Source organism: Mauremys mutica, chromosome 18 (genome assembly GCF_020497125.1).
Source record: "Mauremys mutica isolate MM-2020 ecotype Southern chromosome 18, ASM2049712v1, whole genome shotgun sequence".
NCBI lineage: Eukaryota > Metazoa > Chordata > Testudines > Geoemydidae > Mauremys > Mauremys mutica.
In genome coordinates, this window is record NC_059089.1 from 24,361,229 (window position 1) to 24,378,370 (window position 17,142).

The window sequence follows — 17,142 nt, forward strand, 5'->3', positions numbered from 1 at the left end:
TAAATAGGAGGTAACTGTTGCATCTCCATAGTTAAGGCCCGGACCCTCCAATGAGGTTTGCACATTGGAATGGTGGGGTCTGCCTTTGTGGAACATCTTGCAGGACTGGATATCAAAGCTGGAACCTGGCTTCTGTTAAAAGCTCTAATTTTGACAAGAGTGAGGTTTGTCTGATTCGTCTTACGGAGGACTATATTTCTCTCCCCCCCGATACCTTCCCTTAAATGAAAGTATTTTCAACGTTACCACAATGGTCAAGAGTCATTAAGGGTTTTGTGATAATGGGAGGGAGACAGACCCCCCCCAAAAAAAGTACAACTAACTATCGCACACTTGTATTAGATTATAATTCTGAAATATTTGGAGAACTTTAGGCCTGAATATTTTTAAACTATTCCTTCATTAGGGTGGTCAGAAAAAACAACCATTGACTTCTGTGAGCACTGGATCAGACCTTTACAGTCTATGGGACAGATTCTAGACCTGTCTATGGCTCCTTTAATGCTGTTTCAGAAAGGCAGAATCAGGACCTTTCCCCCATTTGCAGTGGTAGTACAACTGACAAATGTCCTTTGCTACAGTTGGCTGGAGAAGGAAGCAAGAGAAATAGAAACAAAGTGTCCTGACTTTTTTCTCTCTGCCCTTATTTATGCCTGCTTCTGCTTTCCTACAGCAGTGCTGGTGGTGGCTGTGCAATAGGAACGTTGTGCAACAGAGAGGTTAATGCACAATTGCCTTTTCATTTCCTATACCCCTGCATGGACCATGTCTGTGCAAGATTAGTGTTCTTTAGTGTCCGTCCTTCAGCAAGGAGAGCATACGGATCTGCATTGTTGTAGAAGAAATTTCCGTTCATGAATGCCTAGAATGCAAATACTGACATTCCAAGGAATCTGTGTGGAAGGGCCTGTTTTTTATCTATACAAGCAGTATTTAAAAGTTTATCTTTAACATACTTGTGGTGTATAATTTCAGTGAATATTATGTACTGCAGGTTTAAATTAAACTACAGTGAGTTGTTTTAAAATGAGTCCTAAAATCAAAGCTATTATAAAATAAAAGCTGTTCAGATGTGCATTCCATATCTATTGTCTATTTATATGAATACACACAAAAAAGTATTCCCATGCCTGGCCTCCGCTTTCATCTGAGACCCAGACTTTCAAATCTGCAGTTAAGAAAATAAAATAGGAGGATTGTAACAGTCTGTGTGTTTCAGGGAAGAAACTGCTTTCTCAAGAGGACAAGCCCAGCCTCTTGGGGAGTAGACTGACTGTTACTAACTCCGTAGTCGATTGGCTACATACACAGCTTCCTGTGTTGTGATTTAAAGCAAACAGGGCAGAATACAGCTTGTGGAGACAAGTAGAGATTGGAGAGCATGTTACTCAGCCTTTGCAGCTTCCCATGGTTTCAAACCACATTCTTACCAGAGTGTAATCGTCAAATAGAGAAGTTTGGAGGAAAGAGAAGACAGAAGAGAAACCATGTTTCATTTTAAGCTGCTGCTTTCCATCATTTAGATTTCAGTTCATCATTAAAATGGATTCTAAATTAGGGGTGGAGCTTTTTGCACATGACTTCAAAGAAAGAAAAGACAAAGCTGTAAGTGTTTATTTTTAACAATCCTCTTGTGACATTCAACAGTTATAGCAAAATAATTATTCAACAACAGCAGCTGTGCTTAATCTTATTAATTAGAACTGTACTTTGGAAGTTAGAAATTAAGTTAGACTGGATTTTTTTTTAAATGGGTGACAATGTTTAGTTACAGTAATATGAATACCGAGAATTGTAATGTTTTTATTTGCATACTTTTAAAAATATATTGAGTATGATGTCTTCCTTACAGACTGCAATTTTGTTTAAAGGAAAGCAGATATGAGTTAAATCTTATATTGCTTTAATTATAAATTAAAATGACTTGCAGTAAAACAGCTTTCAAAAAAATATTTTGAAATGTTAGCAAAGTTTTAAGACTTTCATATAATAGCTAGATAAAAGTGAAATGTGTATGTTTGTGGCAGCGGCATAAGAGAAATTAGTTTTTGTTTTAATAATAAAACATGTATGAATTGTTTGTAAATGTTTCAATACCAATGAACAGCGTAGTACTATTTTTATGGTCTTTTATTTGGTTTTGTTTGCCACTGTGCTGCCAAGAAGTGTGGTTGAAGTCAGTGGAGACTGCAGGTGCTGAGTACTCCTCAGGATTTGCCCCATGTTGGTAAATCAGACTGTCAGATATAAACTTACTATTTGAACAGAGGCCAGTATTCGAACAACTACACTGTTGTAACTCTGACTGCATTCAGCTCTGCAGATAATTTACACAGCTCAAGTTAGAGAGAGATTTCTGTCTGTTTTTAGTTGATGTTGGGCCACCACAGCTTAAGTGAACGTATCATGTAGATTTAGAAAAAATATTAAGAGCTCTAGGGAGCTTGAAAGCTTGTCTCTTTTAATTAACAGAAGTTTGTCTAATAAAAATTACCTCACCCACCTTCTCTTTTAAAAAAAAAAAGGGGGGGGGGGCTAATCAGAGATGAAGCCAAAATTATTAGACTGTGATGCTTGGCTGGCTTGCTAGTTGTTTTCTGTACTGTCATGTAGAATATCTTGGTTTGTTAGCTAATTTCTTCCCAGGCCATAGCCTGCTAGGGCTGTGGAGGTAGCCGCTCAGCCCTAGGGGAAATAGAGAATGAATGAATGAATACCTTGTGTTCCTCAATTACTAAAGAGCAGTGTTTTGAAGGGGGTCTTGTTTGTAATTTCTTGGCTGAAAGGGGTAATGAAGTGGTGAGAGCTAGCTGGGAAAATGGCAGTTCTTGGAACTGTAAGGGATACATATGATCTTCTTACTCTGGGCAGGAATGTGGTGTTTTGGGTTTGTTTTTTTAAAAAAAAAACACTGTTTGCTATAGAGACTTCATCTGTCTGAGATGAGGGTCCAAAGACTGCGCCTTTTAGGGCAATAAACTGGAAATAATAAGCTATGGAAGGTACAAATTGTTGGTGCAGCTCATTTCCAGTAGTAATGGGACACTTCAGGATCAATGAGCTAGATAACTTATTTAGTTTAACAATACATTTTTTTAAATTCTTACTAATAAATATGCAAAATGTATCCATTTATCTGTAATCCACAGGCTCACATGACAGCTCAGAAAGCAAGTAAAGAACAGCAGCTTGACATGATGAACAAACATTACAAACAGCTTGAAAGTCGCCTGGATGAAATGCTTTCTAGGATTGCTAGGGAAACTGAGGAAATTAAGGATCTGGAGCAACAGCTTACAGATGGTAAAGAGCACTGGTTTTGTTTGTTTGTTTTTTAACTTTGTTTCCTTAGGAACATTAAATCTGTATTCGAACATAACTGAGATACAAGAGATGTAGGAAATAGGGCTGTCAATCGATTAAAAAAATTAATCACACTGTTAATAATAGAATACCATTTATTTAAATATTTGTGGATGTTTTCTACATTTTCAAATATATTGATTTCAATTACAACAGAATACAAAGTGTACAGTGCTCACTTTATATTGTTTTATTACAAATAGTTGCACTGTAAAAAAAAAGAAATAGTATATTTCAGTTCACCTAATATAAGTACTGTAGTGCAATCTCTTTATCATGAAAGCTGAACTTACAAATGTAGAATTATGTACAAAAATAACTGCATTTAGGGTGACCAAATGACAAACATGAAATATCGGGATGCGGGGGGGGCGGAGCAAAAAAAAAAAAAGCCAGAGCGCCCCCCGCCACCAGGCGGCAGTGGCACAGCCCTGCCTCCACCCAACTCTCAGCTCTGACCCCCAATACACTCCCAGCTCCCCCATCCCCTCACTCCTGGGCCCCGAGCTGTGCAGCCGAGCCACGCTCCAGATCCCTCTTGCAGCTCCCGGCCCAGCCGCTCCCGGGCTTCATTGCACCAGCCCCACAGCAGAGGCTGCTCCACTCTGCCCCGCCTGGGACACTCGCCCCGGGCAGCCCCGCTCCGGCTGCAGGGAACTCAGGGATACCCCCCCCGGGCAGGGAGCGAACCAGGCAGCCGGGCCCGGCCCCTTCTGGCAGGAGCGTGTCTGCCCCACACGTGTCTCTGCCCCCTGCCTGCTCCGCGCTGCCCTGCAGGGCTGGAGCAGCCTCCGTGCTGCGCTCCCAGCCCCGGCCATGGCCCGTGTGCAAACCTGGGAGGGAGGAGGAATGCCGCGTGCTTGGAGAAGAGGCGGGGCCAGGGTGGGGAGTTGGGGAGGAATCCAATGGGGCAGTGAAGGGCGGGTTTGGGGCGGGTCCAGGGCAGGGATTTGGGGAGGGGTGCAATGGGGGAAGGAGGGAGATGGTCGGGGGAAGTGGGGGGTGAAAGCCCCTCCGGGCTCCGTCTATGCACCGGAGCGGAGGGCAAAATTGCTTGTTTGTCCAGTGTCCCGACCGAACATCGGTCGGGACGCGGGACAAACAAGCAAATATCGGGACAGTCCCGATAAAATCGGGACGTCTGGTCACCCTAACTGCATTCAAAAATAAAACTATGTAAAACTTTAGAGCTTACAAGTCCACTCGGTCCTACTTCAGCCAATCGCTCAGACAAAGAAGTTTGGTTACATTTTCAGGAGATAATGCTGCCTGCTTCTTGTTTACAACGTCACCTGAAAGTGAGAACAGGTGTTCGTATGGCACTGTTGTAACTGGCGTCGCAAGATATTTATGTGCAAGATGCGCTAAAGATTCCTATGTTCCTTCATGCTTCAGTCACCATTCCAGAGGATATGCGTCCATGCTGATGACGGGTTCTGCTCGATAATGATCCAAAGCAAAGCGGCCCGATGCATATTCATTTTAATCTGAGTCAGATGCCACCAACAGAAGGATGATTTATTTATTTTTTTGGTGGTTCAGGTTCAGTTGTTTCCGCATCAAAATGTTGCTCTTTTAAAACTTCTGAAAGCATGCTCCACACCTTAAACCTTGGGTCGAGTGCTATCGCTATTTTTAGAAATCTCACATTGGTACCTTCTTTGCGTTTTGTCAAATCTGCAGTGACAGTGTTCGTAAATCAAACAACATGTGCTGGGTCATCATCCAAGACTGCTATAACATGAAATATATGGCAGAATGCAGGTAAATTCTCCCCCAAGAAGTTCAGTCACAAGTTTAATTAATGCACTGTTTTTTTAACAAGCATCACCAGCAAGGAAGAATGTCCTCCTGAATGGTGGCTGAAGCATGAAGGAACATACGAATCTTTAGCATATCTGGCACGTAAATACCTTGCAATGCTGGCTACAAAAGTGCCATGCAAAATGCCTGTTCTCACTTTCAGGTGACATGTAAAGAAGAAGCAGGCAGCAGTATCTCCGGTAAATGTAAACAAACTTGTTTGTCTTAGTGTTTGGCTGAACAAGAAGTAGGACTGAGTGGACTTGTAAGCTGTAAAGTTTTACATTGTTACATAACTGAACTCAAAACAAACAAACAAAATCTACATTTGTAAGTTACACTTTCACAATAGAGATTGCACTACAGTACTTGTATGAGGTGAATTGAAAAATACTCTTTTTTTATAGTGCAAATATTTGTAATAAAAACTAATAAAGTGAGTACTGTACACTTTGTATTCTGTGTTGTAATAGAAATAAATATATTTGAAAATATAGAAAATCAAAAATATTTAATACATTTCAATTGGTATTCTATTGTTTAACAGTGCGATTAATCGCGATTAACTCAAAATAATTAAGTGATTTAAAAAATTAATCACATGAGTTAACTGCAATTAATCGACAGCCCTAGTAGGAAAGGATTGAAAATTATTCCTAACTGATCTGAAAGGAAAAAATGCGATAATTCTCAAATGAGTCCACCTTAGAGGAAAAGAGCTGGAAAATACAGGTCACCAAAACATTATGTATTTCTCACCAAGGCTTTCATTGGCAAAGGAATATTGCGTTGATAAGGAGGTTGATACACAATCTTGATGGGGAGAGCCAGCAGCAACACTCTTCCCTGTTGCATGGAAGATTCAGATCTCTTGCTTAACAAGCTGAGTGTATTTCATCACTTGACAGCATCATGGATATGCCATAAATTAGTGGCCTTCAGCCATAAGAATGGGGTGATTTCTCTTCTCCTTATATGAATGTGACATCTTGATAGTCCAAGTGGTATTATGAAATCTTCTAGTTACGGTTACTACATGTTGATTGAAACTGTTGTCAGAGTCAGAACTTTTAGAAAACTATTACATGGTAGAAAAGCTATAGTCTCTGCTGACTGTTAAGGGGTCCTCTTATATCACCATCTGCATGGAAAGACTATCATATTAAGTGATTTGATCACTTCGGTTTTGAAAACAGATTTAAGAAATCCCATTCATTGGTATTACTATGGACAAGATACTATAAATCACTGTTATGTGAAAGCACATGCCTAGCTCAAAGATTAAATATTTTCAAATGCTTCATAAAATCTTATCATCATCATTACTGTTTAAGTGAATTGAAAGGTGAAGTTGTATAGCCATGTACAGGCAGAATATCTTGAAGGCAATGTCCTTTGTCCCTGGAGAATATTGCATCCTAAACATCTCTCAGAATTCTTCTTTGGCCACTACTGAACAGCAGTAGTAATTAATTCGGGAGGGATGTTTTTCTTCCCTAAAAGAAAAAGGGAAAAATCTAGCTCTAATAAGAGGAAAAATGAGAGTTACGGTAGGGGTGGGGAATATTATATGAAATAGTGTTTACTTTTACTTATGTGTTGGACAGTTAAAATGCAGTTAATACTATGTACAGAAGCCTCAAATAACTGGGTGGGGGGTTGGCTTTTAGACAGTGTGATTTCAAGCAGCTAGAACAAAAAGAAACATATTCTAACATATTAATTTTGCAGAAAGATTTAGACTCAGTGAATATAAAAATGACCTTTCCATTTTGTCTTTATAAATTAAAATAATAAAATTAAATAGTTTAATCCTTGTTCCAGTAAACTAGAAAATGCACACTTAATATTTTAAGCTGTTGTTCCAAATCAGGAAAATATTAAGTGGACAGAGTTAAAGGAGATCAAAGAGGGAACAATATAGAATACAAATGTGTCTTAAATGGCTGCATATTAACCTAGTATAATGTCACATCAGGACACATTTTAGAGACGAGATTTTTTTGAAACCCTAACTGTTGTTTCTCTAGAATTAGATATTCCAAGTACCTGAGAAGTTACTCTAAACTAGGTAACACACACAAGTTGGTTCAAGTAGTAAGTACAATTGAGCCACTAAGTAGTAATGACTTGAGTTGTACCAAAAATCTAACACTAAAATATGGGTGACTAATTTTTTTAAACTAGTTTTCTCTCAAAAAAAAGTGGAAAAAAACTAAATTAACAATGTTCTGATCTTCAAAACTTGACAATTAGTGATTGAACACCTCCCTTGTGACATTTTTTATGTCTTGTATTCAGAAGAGTAACAGTATTCAGAAACGGCACTGGAGGATTAGGAATCTCTATTTTGTTCATCTTCTATTCCTTTATTTGAAAAAAAGAGTTCTCTTGCATACTCTAATTTCATTTTGTACCTTCGTGCAGGTCAAATAGCAGCAAATGAAGCACTGAAGAGGGATTTAGAAGGTATTATCACTGGCTTACAGGAATACCTTGAGAGTGTTAAGGGTCAGGCCAAGCAGGCCAGTGATGAATGTAAGGAGTTGCAGAAGGATAAGGAGGCTTTGCTGCAAAGATTGACTGAACTGGAGGAGGAAAAAAATCAGCTGGAAATAGTTGCTATGGATGCCGAAAACATGAGAAAAGTAAGATTTAGGAATACCTGTGTCTTCCCAAAGCCATATCCCTGGGGAATAAAAATAGAAACTGAATTCTGAACTGCAAAATAAAATTTCCCTGGGACAAATTCTGCTCTTTTATATGGTAACTTCAGTGGGTTTTAAAACTGTAACTGAGAACAGAATTTGGCCTATAATATTTAAAACACAAATCGCATACAGCAAATTGAGATTATTCTAAGGGACAGTCAAGGTATATTTTGTATATTTTTCTTATGGTGGAACTCTCCCAGAAATCCAGACTTAGACTTTTGCTCCTTGGACCAAAGGCTGATTTGCACTTACACTAGCACAAGTTGCTCCAACATCAGTATGGCGCATCTATGTGGCTACACTGTTGCAAAATAAACAAGTGTAGACAGTCTTAGATTAAGAATACTCTACTGATTTATTCTAGCAACCACCTTTCCTGCTCACTCTCTCTTTCCACCTAAGAAACCCTCCCCTTTTTAAATTGCAGTTTGCACTGCTCTCTCTCTACCAGTGGGTTGTGCAATTAAGTACCTCTGAGGCAGGTATCAAAGCTAGTCAGTGAAACTATCCCACAGGAGATGCTCTTGGAACAATAAGTGCTAAACCATCATTCTCAAAGCCAAAGATAAGTGACCACCACAGCTGAGCTTCCTCAGCCCAGAACCTGAACTAACTGATAATTCCCATACTCAGGTTTTCCACACCAAATAGTTACCACCAAGCTGATGGGTATGTCATCCAGTTGTTAAAGACCAATTTTATTGTCCTGCTAGGAGTAAAATTAGACTTAAGAGAAACAAATGTCTGTGGTTCTAACCTGGAAGTTCTCTTATTTGTATTATGTAGGGGGGGGGGGGGCTTTGTATAGTGCTTAGCACAACAGCACCCTAGACTACTCATAGATATATTTTTATCTACAGTTATATTTGAACGTCAACTACAACTAGTTCTAACTGTCCCTGACTATAGTGGTCATGAATGGTACCCTTACTCTGCTCTTCTAGATGTGGTAATAATTGTTAATTCCTGGAAGCCAGGAGATAGCCAGGCAATGTGCTCCAGTAAATCCTGACAGTTGAATATGCTGCATTTGCTAGCATCAAGAAATTAACTAGAAATATGAACAGAATCATAAATAATGTGTGTATTTCTAAGTTGAATGTGCAATTTCAGGAAATTGCAGAGCTTGAATGTGCACTCCAAGAGCAACGAGAAGTAAATGAATCTCTTAGAGAGGCACAAGGGGATGTCAGTGCATATGAGGCTGAACTGGAGGCTCAACTTAAAGTCAGAGACGTTGAAGCCAATCAACAGAAGGAAGAATTGGAGAGACTAAAACGACTTAGTCAGGTGAGAATAGAATTACTGTGACATCAAATGAAAATAGTTCTTTTTTTAAAAGGGTGATCTAGCTTGAAAAACATAAGTGGACTTTACTCAAGTTTTTTTTTGTTTTTAGATCTAGAAATATTTTTTTTACCTTCCAAGTCTGGGAAGAATGAAAGTTCCAGGGAAGCTGTTCTTTTCAGCTGTTTTTTTTTTTTTTAAAGCCCTCTGAGTTCATGATAAAAATTCTAATATCCATGTTTTTGATGAAAACATTTTTGGCTATTTATAACACAAATGTCAAAATCCAGTTAATCCTGCTTTTAGTTATCCATTTTAAGAGTTTTGTTAGTATATTATGCTAATTATAAAACGTTTCCATCTCCTTCTTTGTTACTGTGATGGAACCTTCCTTTGTAATAGTCAGAAATCCCTTTCTTTTAAAGAGATCCCCTTTTAATGGTTTAAAGTAATGTATGTAGCAAGGAACTTAAACAAATATGAATGATAATTCCTTTGTTAATGATGGGTCTTATTTTTGCATTCGGTAACTTCAAGTTTAGTAAGGAAACGTTCCTTATGTTCAAGTAGCAATTATGTTTCATAAGGCAATGTAACCAGTATGGTTCGTAGTTGCCATTTTGGTATGATTTATAACTTTATCTGGAAAGCAAGATACAGCATATTTTTGGGCTCTCCATGGAGAATACACTCTGACTAAAAACAGACTAGCAATTGTGACTTTCCAGAAATACAGTTGGAAGAATATTGGTTACCCAAACATAAAGAAGTGCCATTACCACAGTCTTCTGAAGTTTAGCATAGGGCTTGTCTGAAAACTGTCTTTCAGAAATTTCCCCAGATGGGCATCCTGGCCCATAGAGAATGGGGACACAAGTCGTCAAATACAGTTCCCATTTTTAGACACAATTTTTCAGTTTTTGCTAAAAACTGAAAAACTCCCTTGGAAAACATTGACTTTTTTTTTAATTTCATTAGAAGTTTCAACAAGCAGGGGCGGCTCTAAGGATTTTGCTGCCCCAAGCATGGCGTGCCTGCGGGAGGTCCTCCAAAGCCGCAGGACCAGCAGACCCTCCACAGGCAAACCAGCCTGCCTGCCGCCCTCGCGCTGCCGGCAGAGCGCCCCCCCACGGCTTGCCACCCCAAGCACGCGCTTGGCGTGCTGGGGCCTGGAGCCGCCCCTGTCAACAAGGGGATTTTGGACCAGCTCTAGTTTAGCACCTTTTATAATTCAGTTAATTTTGTTGTTTTGAAAAGTACAATTGTTCTGGTTTTTAAATCTGAAAACTTTGTTGTTATAGATGGAACACTCAGCCCTGCAAGCTGAACTTGAAAAAGAAAGGCAGGCATTAGAAAATGCTCTTACCAAAGCACAAATATCAGAAGAGAAGGAACAGGAAAACAATAAGCTACTCTCCCAGCTCAAACAATTGCAGGTTAAATACTTATTCATTTTTTGTCTCAGAATTCACCTGGAATGTTCTTTTTTTCCCCTTAAAGGAAAATTAATATGGATTTTCCTCCTCTATGTACTCTGCATCTGTTTGAGAATCTTAAGTAGCATCTCTGACTCCTTTCTCCCTACTGTTAATACTCCTAACCCAAAAGCCCCATGTTGCAGTCATCATCCTTCTGTTTTTGAGGTCTGAATTGGGCTATCAAGACTGCCCCATGATATTCCAGAGGGATTGGTTATTGTTTTATGTAAAACATGTCCTTCCTTCCAGCTCAGTGCATGTGGGTGAGAAAGAGGCTTAGTTATTCCAGGTTTCAGAACTGCTGAGCACACTTGGTTCCCATTAAATTTGGAGAGAAATATAGTATCCTGCAAGAGAGAAACTGAATATCAAGAGTATGTTGGAGTAGGTTCTAGTCAAATCAGAAATTAAATTAAATTGGAGGTTGATTTACTACCTTACACTTCTTGTTTCCTGGCTTAGGGATAATGTGGATATGTGTATTTGTCCTTCTGTTGTCTGAACAAGTATTCCTTAGGGGCAGCACCACAAGTGCAAAAAGAAGTCTCTGCTCTCCAACGTAAATAGTCAGCAACTCAGAGCCTCAGACAGACAACAGGGACACAAAAGGAAAGGTCCAGTTTTGTAAAGTGCAGACTGCTCCTGATTCTTGCTGAAATTAGTTACGTTGGGCTTAACTGAGTAATTTTGCTCTGTGTATTATCTTTGAACAGTTCTAATGGTTGAAATTGGTGGCGGTTTGTTTTTTCTGAGAAGTTTCTCACTGTTAAGTCCTTGAATGAAATGAGAATTCTATAGTTTGCTTTTGTTATCAGCTCCTTTATGGCGATAGGCTTAACTTCTACAAAGATGTATTTATTACTTCATTAGACTGCTAAGAAGGAGATGCAATGCAAACAAGCCCATTCTTGAACTGGCATCAAAATATTTTCAACATTCAGGAGTAATTGCAAGGAAAGATGCATTTCATATTGAGAAAATAGTTGTCAGATTCTAAAGTACACCTCTACCATGATATAACGTGATCCGATATAATACAAATTTGGATATAATGCGGTAAAACAGTGCTCCGGGGGGGCGAGGGGTGAGGGCTCCAGCGGATCAAAGCAAGTTTGATATAACGCAGTTTCACTTATAACGCAGTAAGATTTTTTTTGGCTCCTGAGGACAGCATTATATTGGGGTAGAGGTGTACCGGAATTTGACCCCTTACATTTGGTTTTACAGGGAGACAATAACCTTTTGAAACAACAGCTTAAAAATCTTCAAAATCAGCTAAACCATGCAGTTGACAACACAATTCATCCTGAAGAAGTCACAGCTCGTGTAAGTGAGCTCAAGAGAAAACTGCAGACAGGAATTGGAGAAATTAGGTGGGTAAAATAAACTCATTAGTAATGTCATTATATAAGTTGGTATGCACAGATCTAAGTATGTAGGAATAACAAGATAAGCACTCTTTCTCCACTTTTGTGGAGGAGTACAGCTCTGACACTGGCCCATAAATAACCCTGTTGCCATGTCCTGCATTCCATCCCTCAGTTACACACCCTACATCAGTACTCTTAAATATAGTAGGTGGGGTATCCTGCCACCGAGCAGGAAGTGAGAGAGCAATCCTTTGCTCCACATCTGCTTAAATATCCTGTGTTGGCTCAGGAACCATGGGACCAATCAAAAAGGCACCACCAGTTGAGTATGCCAGTTGGACCACTTGCCCCTAGATCTAGTGAGACCCAGCTGGGTGGGGTGTAGGTAAACAAGACCTGCTGCTTTTCCTCTAGCCACACAGAGTGGAAAGGGGAGAGTTGGAGATAGGGACACACCTCTCCATACAGTTTCAGCTATAGGGCTGGGCCACTATTGAACTGTACCTAGTTGTATCAGCCACCTTAAATTCTTGCACTAGCATATTAGGTTGGAAAAATCCCAGCATCTAACACCAAGAACTAAAATTATTGCTTGCTTTCTTATGAATTGCATTGTCTTTCTTTCAGATGCCATAATTCAACTGACATTGTAGGGAAAAGCCTTGCAGACCTGCAGAAACAATTTAATGAAATCCTTGCTCATTCACAGCAAGAAAAAGAGGAGGCATGGGCTAGACAGAGACAGTTACAAGAAGAGATGGCTTCTCAACAAGAGAAACTGGGAGATGCACAGGAAAAATATAGACAGGCCTGTAACAAAGCTGCAGAAGCAAGAGTAAGAGAATTGCAAGTTAACAAAAGGAGAAAATTGAACTGGCAGCCCAAGGATCAAATTTCACTCCCTACATAGCACTATAGGACTTTTTTTAAAAGTTCTTGGTTATATAGATGAAATATTTGTTTGTCTGGAGCAGGTTTGGGACAACTGGAATGTAGAGAGAGACGTTACTATTTCATTTCAGATATGATAAGATGGATTTGTTTGTTTTCTTTTTAATTTGTGTAGTGTGGTTCTGGTTTTCACCTGATTGCAGCAGTGCATGTTTCTCTTAAGTGGTAAATATCCATTAAAGGAAAATGATATAAACAGTTGAGAATAACAAAAAAAAAAAATCCTTCAGAAGTAATTTGACAGCTCTCACACTTTAAATAGATTCTGGCTACTGTAGGGATAAATGGATGCATATGAACACTTGTTCTCATGTCTTACAGTAGACTTGCCTTACACAGACTCCTTATTAATTTTTTTTGCATAAAAAATATGATGCAAATGTATGGAGATGCTGTTTCTAGAGACAATGGGCAATCTTAGTATAGGCATCTGTGCACTGATATGCTGTGTGCCCCAGTGTATTCTGAGATCCTTTATTGCATAGAGCTTGCAGAAGGTTTTCATTTATGCATAAATGTCTCAGAAGAATTTTCTCATGCTTCCAAAAATTAATAGGGATAGCCATTTTCTGGTGTGTGCGTGCAACAGCTGTGGAGTCGATTGTGTGCTGTCTTTATGAAGTGTACTTGATTATATGCCTAGCCAGTGTTCAGACTATAGAATATATGGGGAACAAAGAAAAGTAAATACAGGTAGAAAAAGTAAAGATTATGGGTACAAATTTCAAAAGCTCTGACGTCCCATTTTTTAAAAAGTCACTTAAGTTCTTTGAAAATTTTACTCTGTTGAAATCATGATATGGTAGTTGTCAATCTCTCTCTTTTGATAAATAGCATTCTGCTAATTGCATGTTTTGAGAAACAGGTATTTTTAAACTTCAGCAAAATTGTGACTCAAAACATGCATTGTGTAGGCTTCTTTTCATGTTGTTCATTGTAATTTATTTAAACTGCAGATTAAATCTGAGAAGAGGAAGAATGAGACTAGAGTTCATCAGCTAGAGAATGAAATCCAGCACTTGCATGCAAAAATAAAGAGTATGGAAGAAATACAGGGTCTTGCAGATCAACAACTTCAAGAAGCTGATGAGGAGAAGGAGAAAATTCTTACTCAACTGGAAGATTTAGAGAATAAGGTGGGAGGTGGATAAGCAAGAACAAGCACACACACTGAACTCAGTTGCCTGGGGAAAAAACAAAAACAAAAGAAACCTTTTAAGTGTTTTGGCAGTTTTGATTTCTAGGATTTATGGTATGTTACCTGGGACTTCAAGTGTAGATGTTGATTGTTACCAGTGATGTTAGTTTGATTCTGGCTTTAATTTTAAAAAAAAATTGCAAAGCATCTCAAAAATACTTTTAAATGAAAAATAATATGAGATAACACTATACAAAATGGGGCATCGTGACTCCTATAGACTGTAAGGTAAAATGTCCTGTAGAGACACCAGAAGAAAGCTATAAAATATTAACAATGTAAAAACAGTACAGGATAAAAACTCTAACAATATACATATATTTCCCCTATTTCAGAAAAACTTAGATGATGCCCAGGCACAAAAGCAAATTCTTGGCCTAGATAAAGAATTGAAGGAATTAAGAAGAGCAATAGCCACTTCGGATAAACTGGCAACCACAGAGCTCTCCATTGCCAAAGATCAGCTAAAATCTCTCCATGGAACTGTTCTCAAAATTAACCAAGAGCGAGCCGAGGTAATTCAACATATAAATAATACATTTTTATAATGTTTACTAATGCTGTTATAATTGGAGGGTTCTTGGTGGTGCCTTTATCATGTGGAGTTTAAAGCTCAACCACAAATCCTCACACTGGACTGAAACTTGGCACATAAGGTCTCAGTCTGAGGGCAAGTCTTATTTATTGAAAAATATATAAATAGTTGATGTAGCCTGGGAAGGTAGTATAGGTAATTTCCAGGTTGGATAATTTGTCTCATTACATTCTGAAAGCTTACGAATACATAATTTTTACAATGATTTGAATAATGGCCATTTAACAAATGGAAAAGCAGATTGCAGTAATATTGTGACTTAAGGTCATGATAAATTAACAGGAACAGATAAGAATGTACTTACATTGTAAGACTTCAAGTTTTTCAGGTCAGGAACCTTGTCTCCATATTTATAAGTACCTATAAGTGTGGGTATTTATCTAACGTTAAAAAAGAAACAGAATCTGGTTTTTCAAGTAGATAATAGGAATGAAGAAAAAGGTGAAAAAAGAAAAAGAAAGCAGACCAGCATGATTGTTTATTACTGTGCTCTTCTCAATGCTGTATGAGGCAGCAGCAGCTCTGTAAAATAAGCTTTTAAAATTAAAGGTTTGCTCTGTTTATTGTTGTAGGAATTTCAGGAAGCAGAGAAGTTCTGTATGCAGGCAGCTCGTGCAGCTGAGGATCTTGCCCAAGCAGAAGCAGAAATAGAATTGTTGCAGAGACTTTTAAAAGAAAAAGAAGGACAGGTAAATTGTAGTAGTTTTTGTTGTACATCAAGATATGAATGCTAAATGGGTAAGAGTGAAATATGCAGAGATCAGTTTGAACATAGGCGCATAGTTAAATGAATATCTGAAACAGCCTAACATAATTAATTTAGTCCTGCCACGTCTGCAGGGGACTGGACTAGATGACCTCTCGAGGTCCCTTCCAGTTCTTTGATTATATGATAACTTTTTAAATTACTGACTTCCTAATTACAATTTTAGATTTTTAGGGTTTTGTTGTTTTTTTTAAACTTAGTGCTGGACTTTTCCACATACTCATTTCTGTTAGTCCAGCTGATTCTCTCTCTTATGACTATCATTTATTAAAATGTCTTAATGTAGGTAATTGCATAGTCACAATCATTTGGGAGGAGAAGGGGAAATCTTTCTTACAGCAAATTAATTCACATGCTGAGTTTGTGATTTTTTTATTTAATGAGATGTGTTTCTAGAATGGGCTTTATAAATTAGACCGAGTTTTGATTTTAAACTTTTTTTTTAATAATGGTTTCAGTATGAAATGGAAAAGCCTGATGCCGGAGCTGTTGCATCAAGTTTTCAGAAGTTTGAGATTGATAAATTAAACCAGATTCTGAAACGTCAGAGAGCAGAAATTGACCGACTGAAAAGCTTATTAGACAATGGCAGAGCAGGTAATACTTTATTTTTTTGTCTCTGTACCTTGCATTCCAGCACAGGCTTAAAGGAAATAAATTTCTACCCCATGTTTCTCACCACCTGCTCACTTCATATACCTGGGGATGTACTCAAAACTCTAATAGTCTATTCTGTGAGGCTTCTGAAAGCGGGTTTCTAAGATGCACACTTTGTTCCTCCTGGTCAGTGTTTTTTTGGTTAGTTTTTTACTTCGGGGGGGGGGGGAAGGAGCGAATGAAAAGAAGGGTATGGGTGTATGGAAGTGAAGTGAGCAGGATGTAGTAAGTTTGCACTTCCATAATGTGCTTATCTTGCATATAATGCAGTTATGTAGCTTCTTTCATCCAGAATGAAGGATCTTGATTCTTATGGTATTTTGCAAATATTATTGAATTAAACCATACACCCTGCCTGTGATATAGGTGCATATTCTCATCATCACACCCACAGATGAGGAAATGTTACTTAACCTCTGCAACCTTGACCAAGGTCTCACAGCACATAAGTGACAGACCTAAAAAACAGTCTAGGAATACTGGTGCCCAACTTTATTGGCCAAGCCACATTAACTGGGTTACACATTCAGCAGATATTGCAGAAACCTAGCTCGTAGCTGTGGCGGGAGCGTGGAAATCACATTTCACAACTGGTATCAGAGGTCTATTCATGACCAAGTGTAATGAAAAAGAAAGAATTTAGAAGCATTTTAAGTAATTTCAGAACTCTTAAAATTCCCTCTATATTTAAGTACCATATGTGCTTGTTCATAAGCCAAATTTTTTTAGTAAAAAAGGGAAGCATCAGAGAAGGGGGTCGGCTTATGAATGGGTATAGAGAGGGAAAGGGGGGACATAGCACCTCCCACCCAACAGAGGAGGCAAGGAGAGGCAACAGAGCCAGTAGGGAAGAGGCGGGGCCAGAGTCTCTCCGCTTCTGGGCACTCTGCAGCTGCAGCTCCGGGGCTGGCAGGCTGCAGCCATGCTGCCCAGCCGGCCGGAGCAGCTCCGGCCAGGCCA

At 38.8% G+C, this 17,142-nt stretch overlaps 1 protein-coding gene across 3 annotated transcripts in view; it reads left to right on the forward strand.

The window, feature by feature from the left end:
* Positions 1-17,142, forward strand: part of CNTRL (centriolin) — a 59,517-nt gene that overhangs the window by 16,534 nt on the left and 25,841 nt on the right. For 2 of the 3 annotated variants that reach the window (XM_044992282.1, XM_044992283.1), the window contains 10 exons: positions 3,150-3,303; positions 7,594-7,814; positions 8,994-9,170; positions 10,469-10,603; positions 11,873-12,018; positions 12,643-12,850; positions 13,923-14,102; positions 14,500-14,679; positions 15,332-15,448; positions 15,984-16,122. In XM_044992282.1, the coding sequence (XP_044848217.1) occupies positions 3,150-3,303; positions 7,594-7,814; positions 8,994-9,170; positions 10,469-10,603; positions 11,873-12,018; positions 12,643-12,850; positions 13,923-14,102; positions 14,500-14,679; positions 15,332-15,448; positions 15,984-16,122 (1,657 nt within the window). Of the gene's footprint in view, positions 1-1,495; positions 1,606-3,149; positions 3,304-7,593; positions 7,815-8,993; positions 9,171-10,468; positions 10,604-11,872; positions 12,019-12,642; positions 12,851-13,922; positions 14,103-14,499; positions 14,680-15,331; positions 15,449-15,983; positions 16,123-17,142 lie in introns of those variants that run through there. The other variant, XM_044992284.1, reaches the window with a different exon arrangement.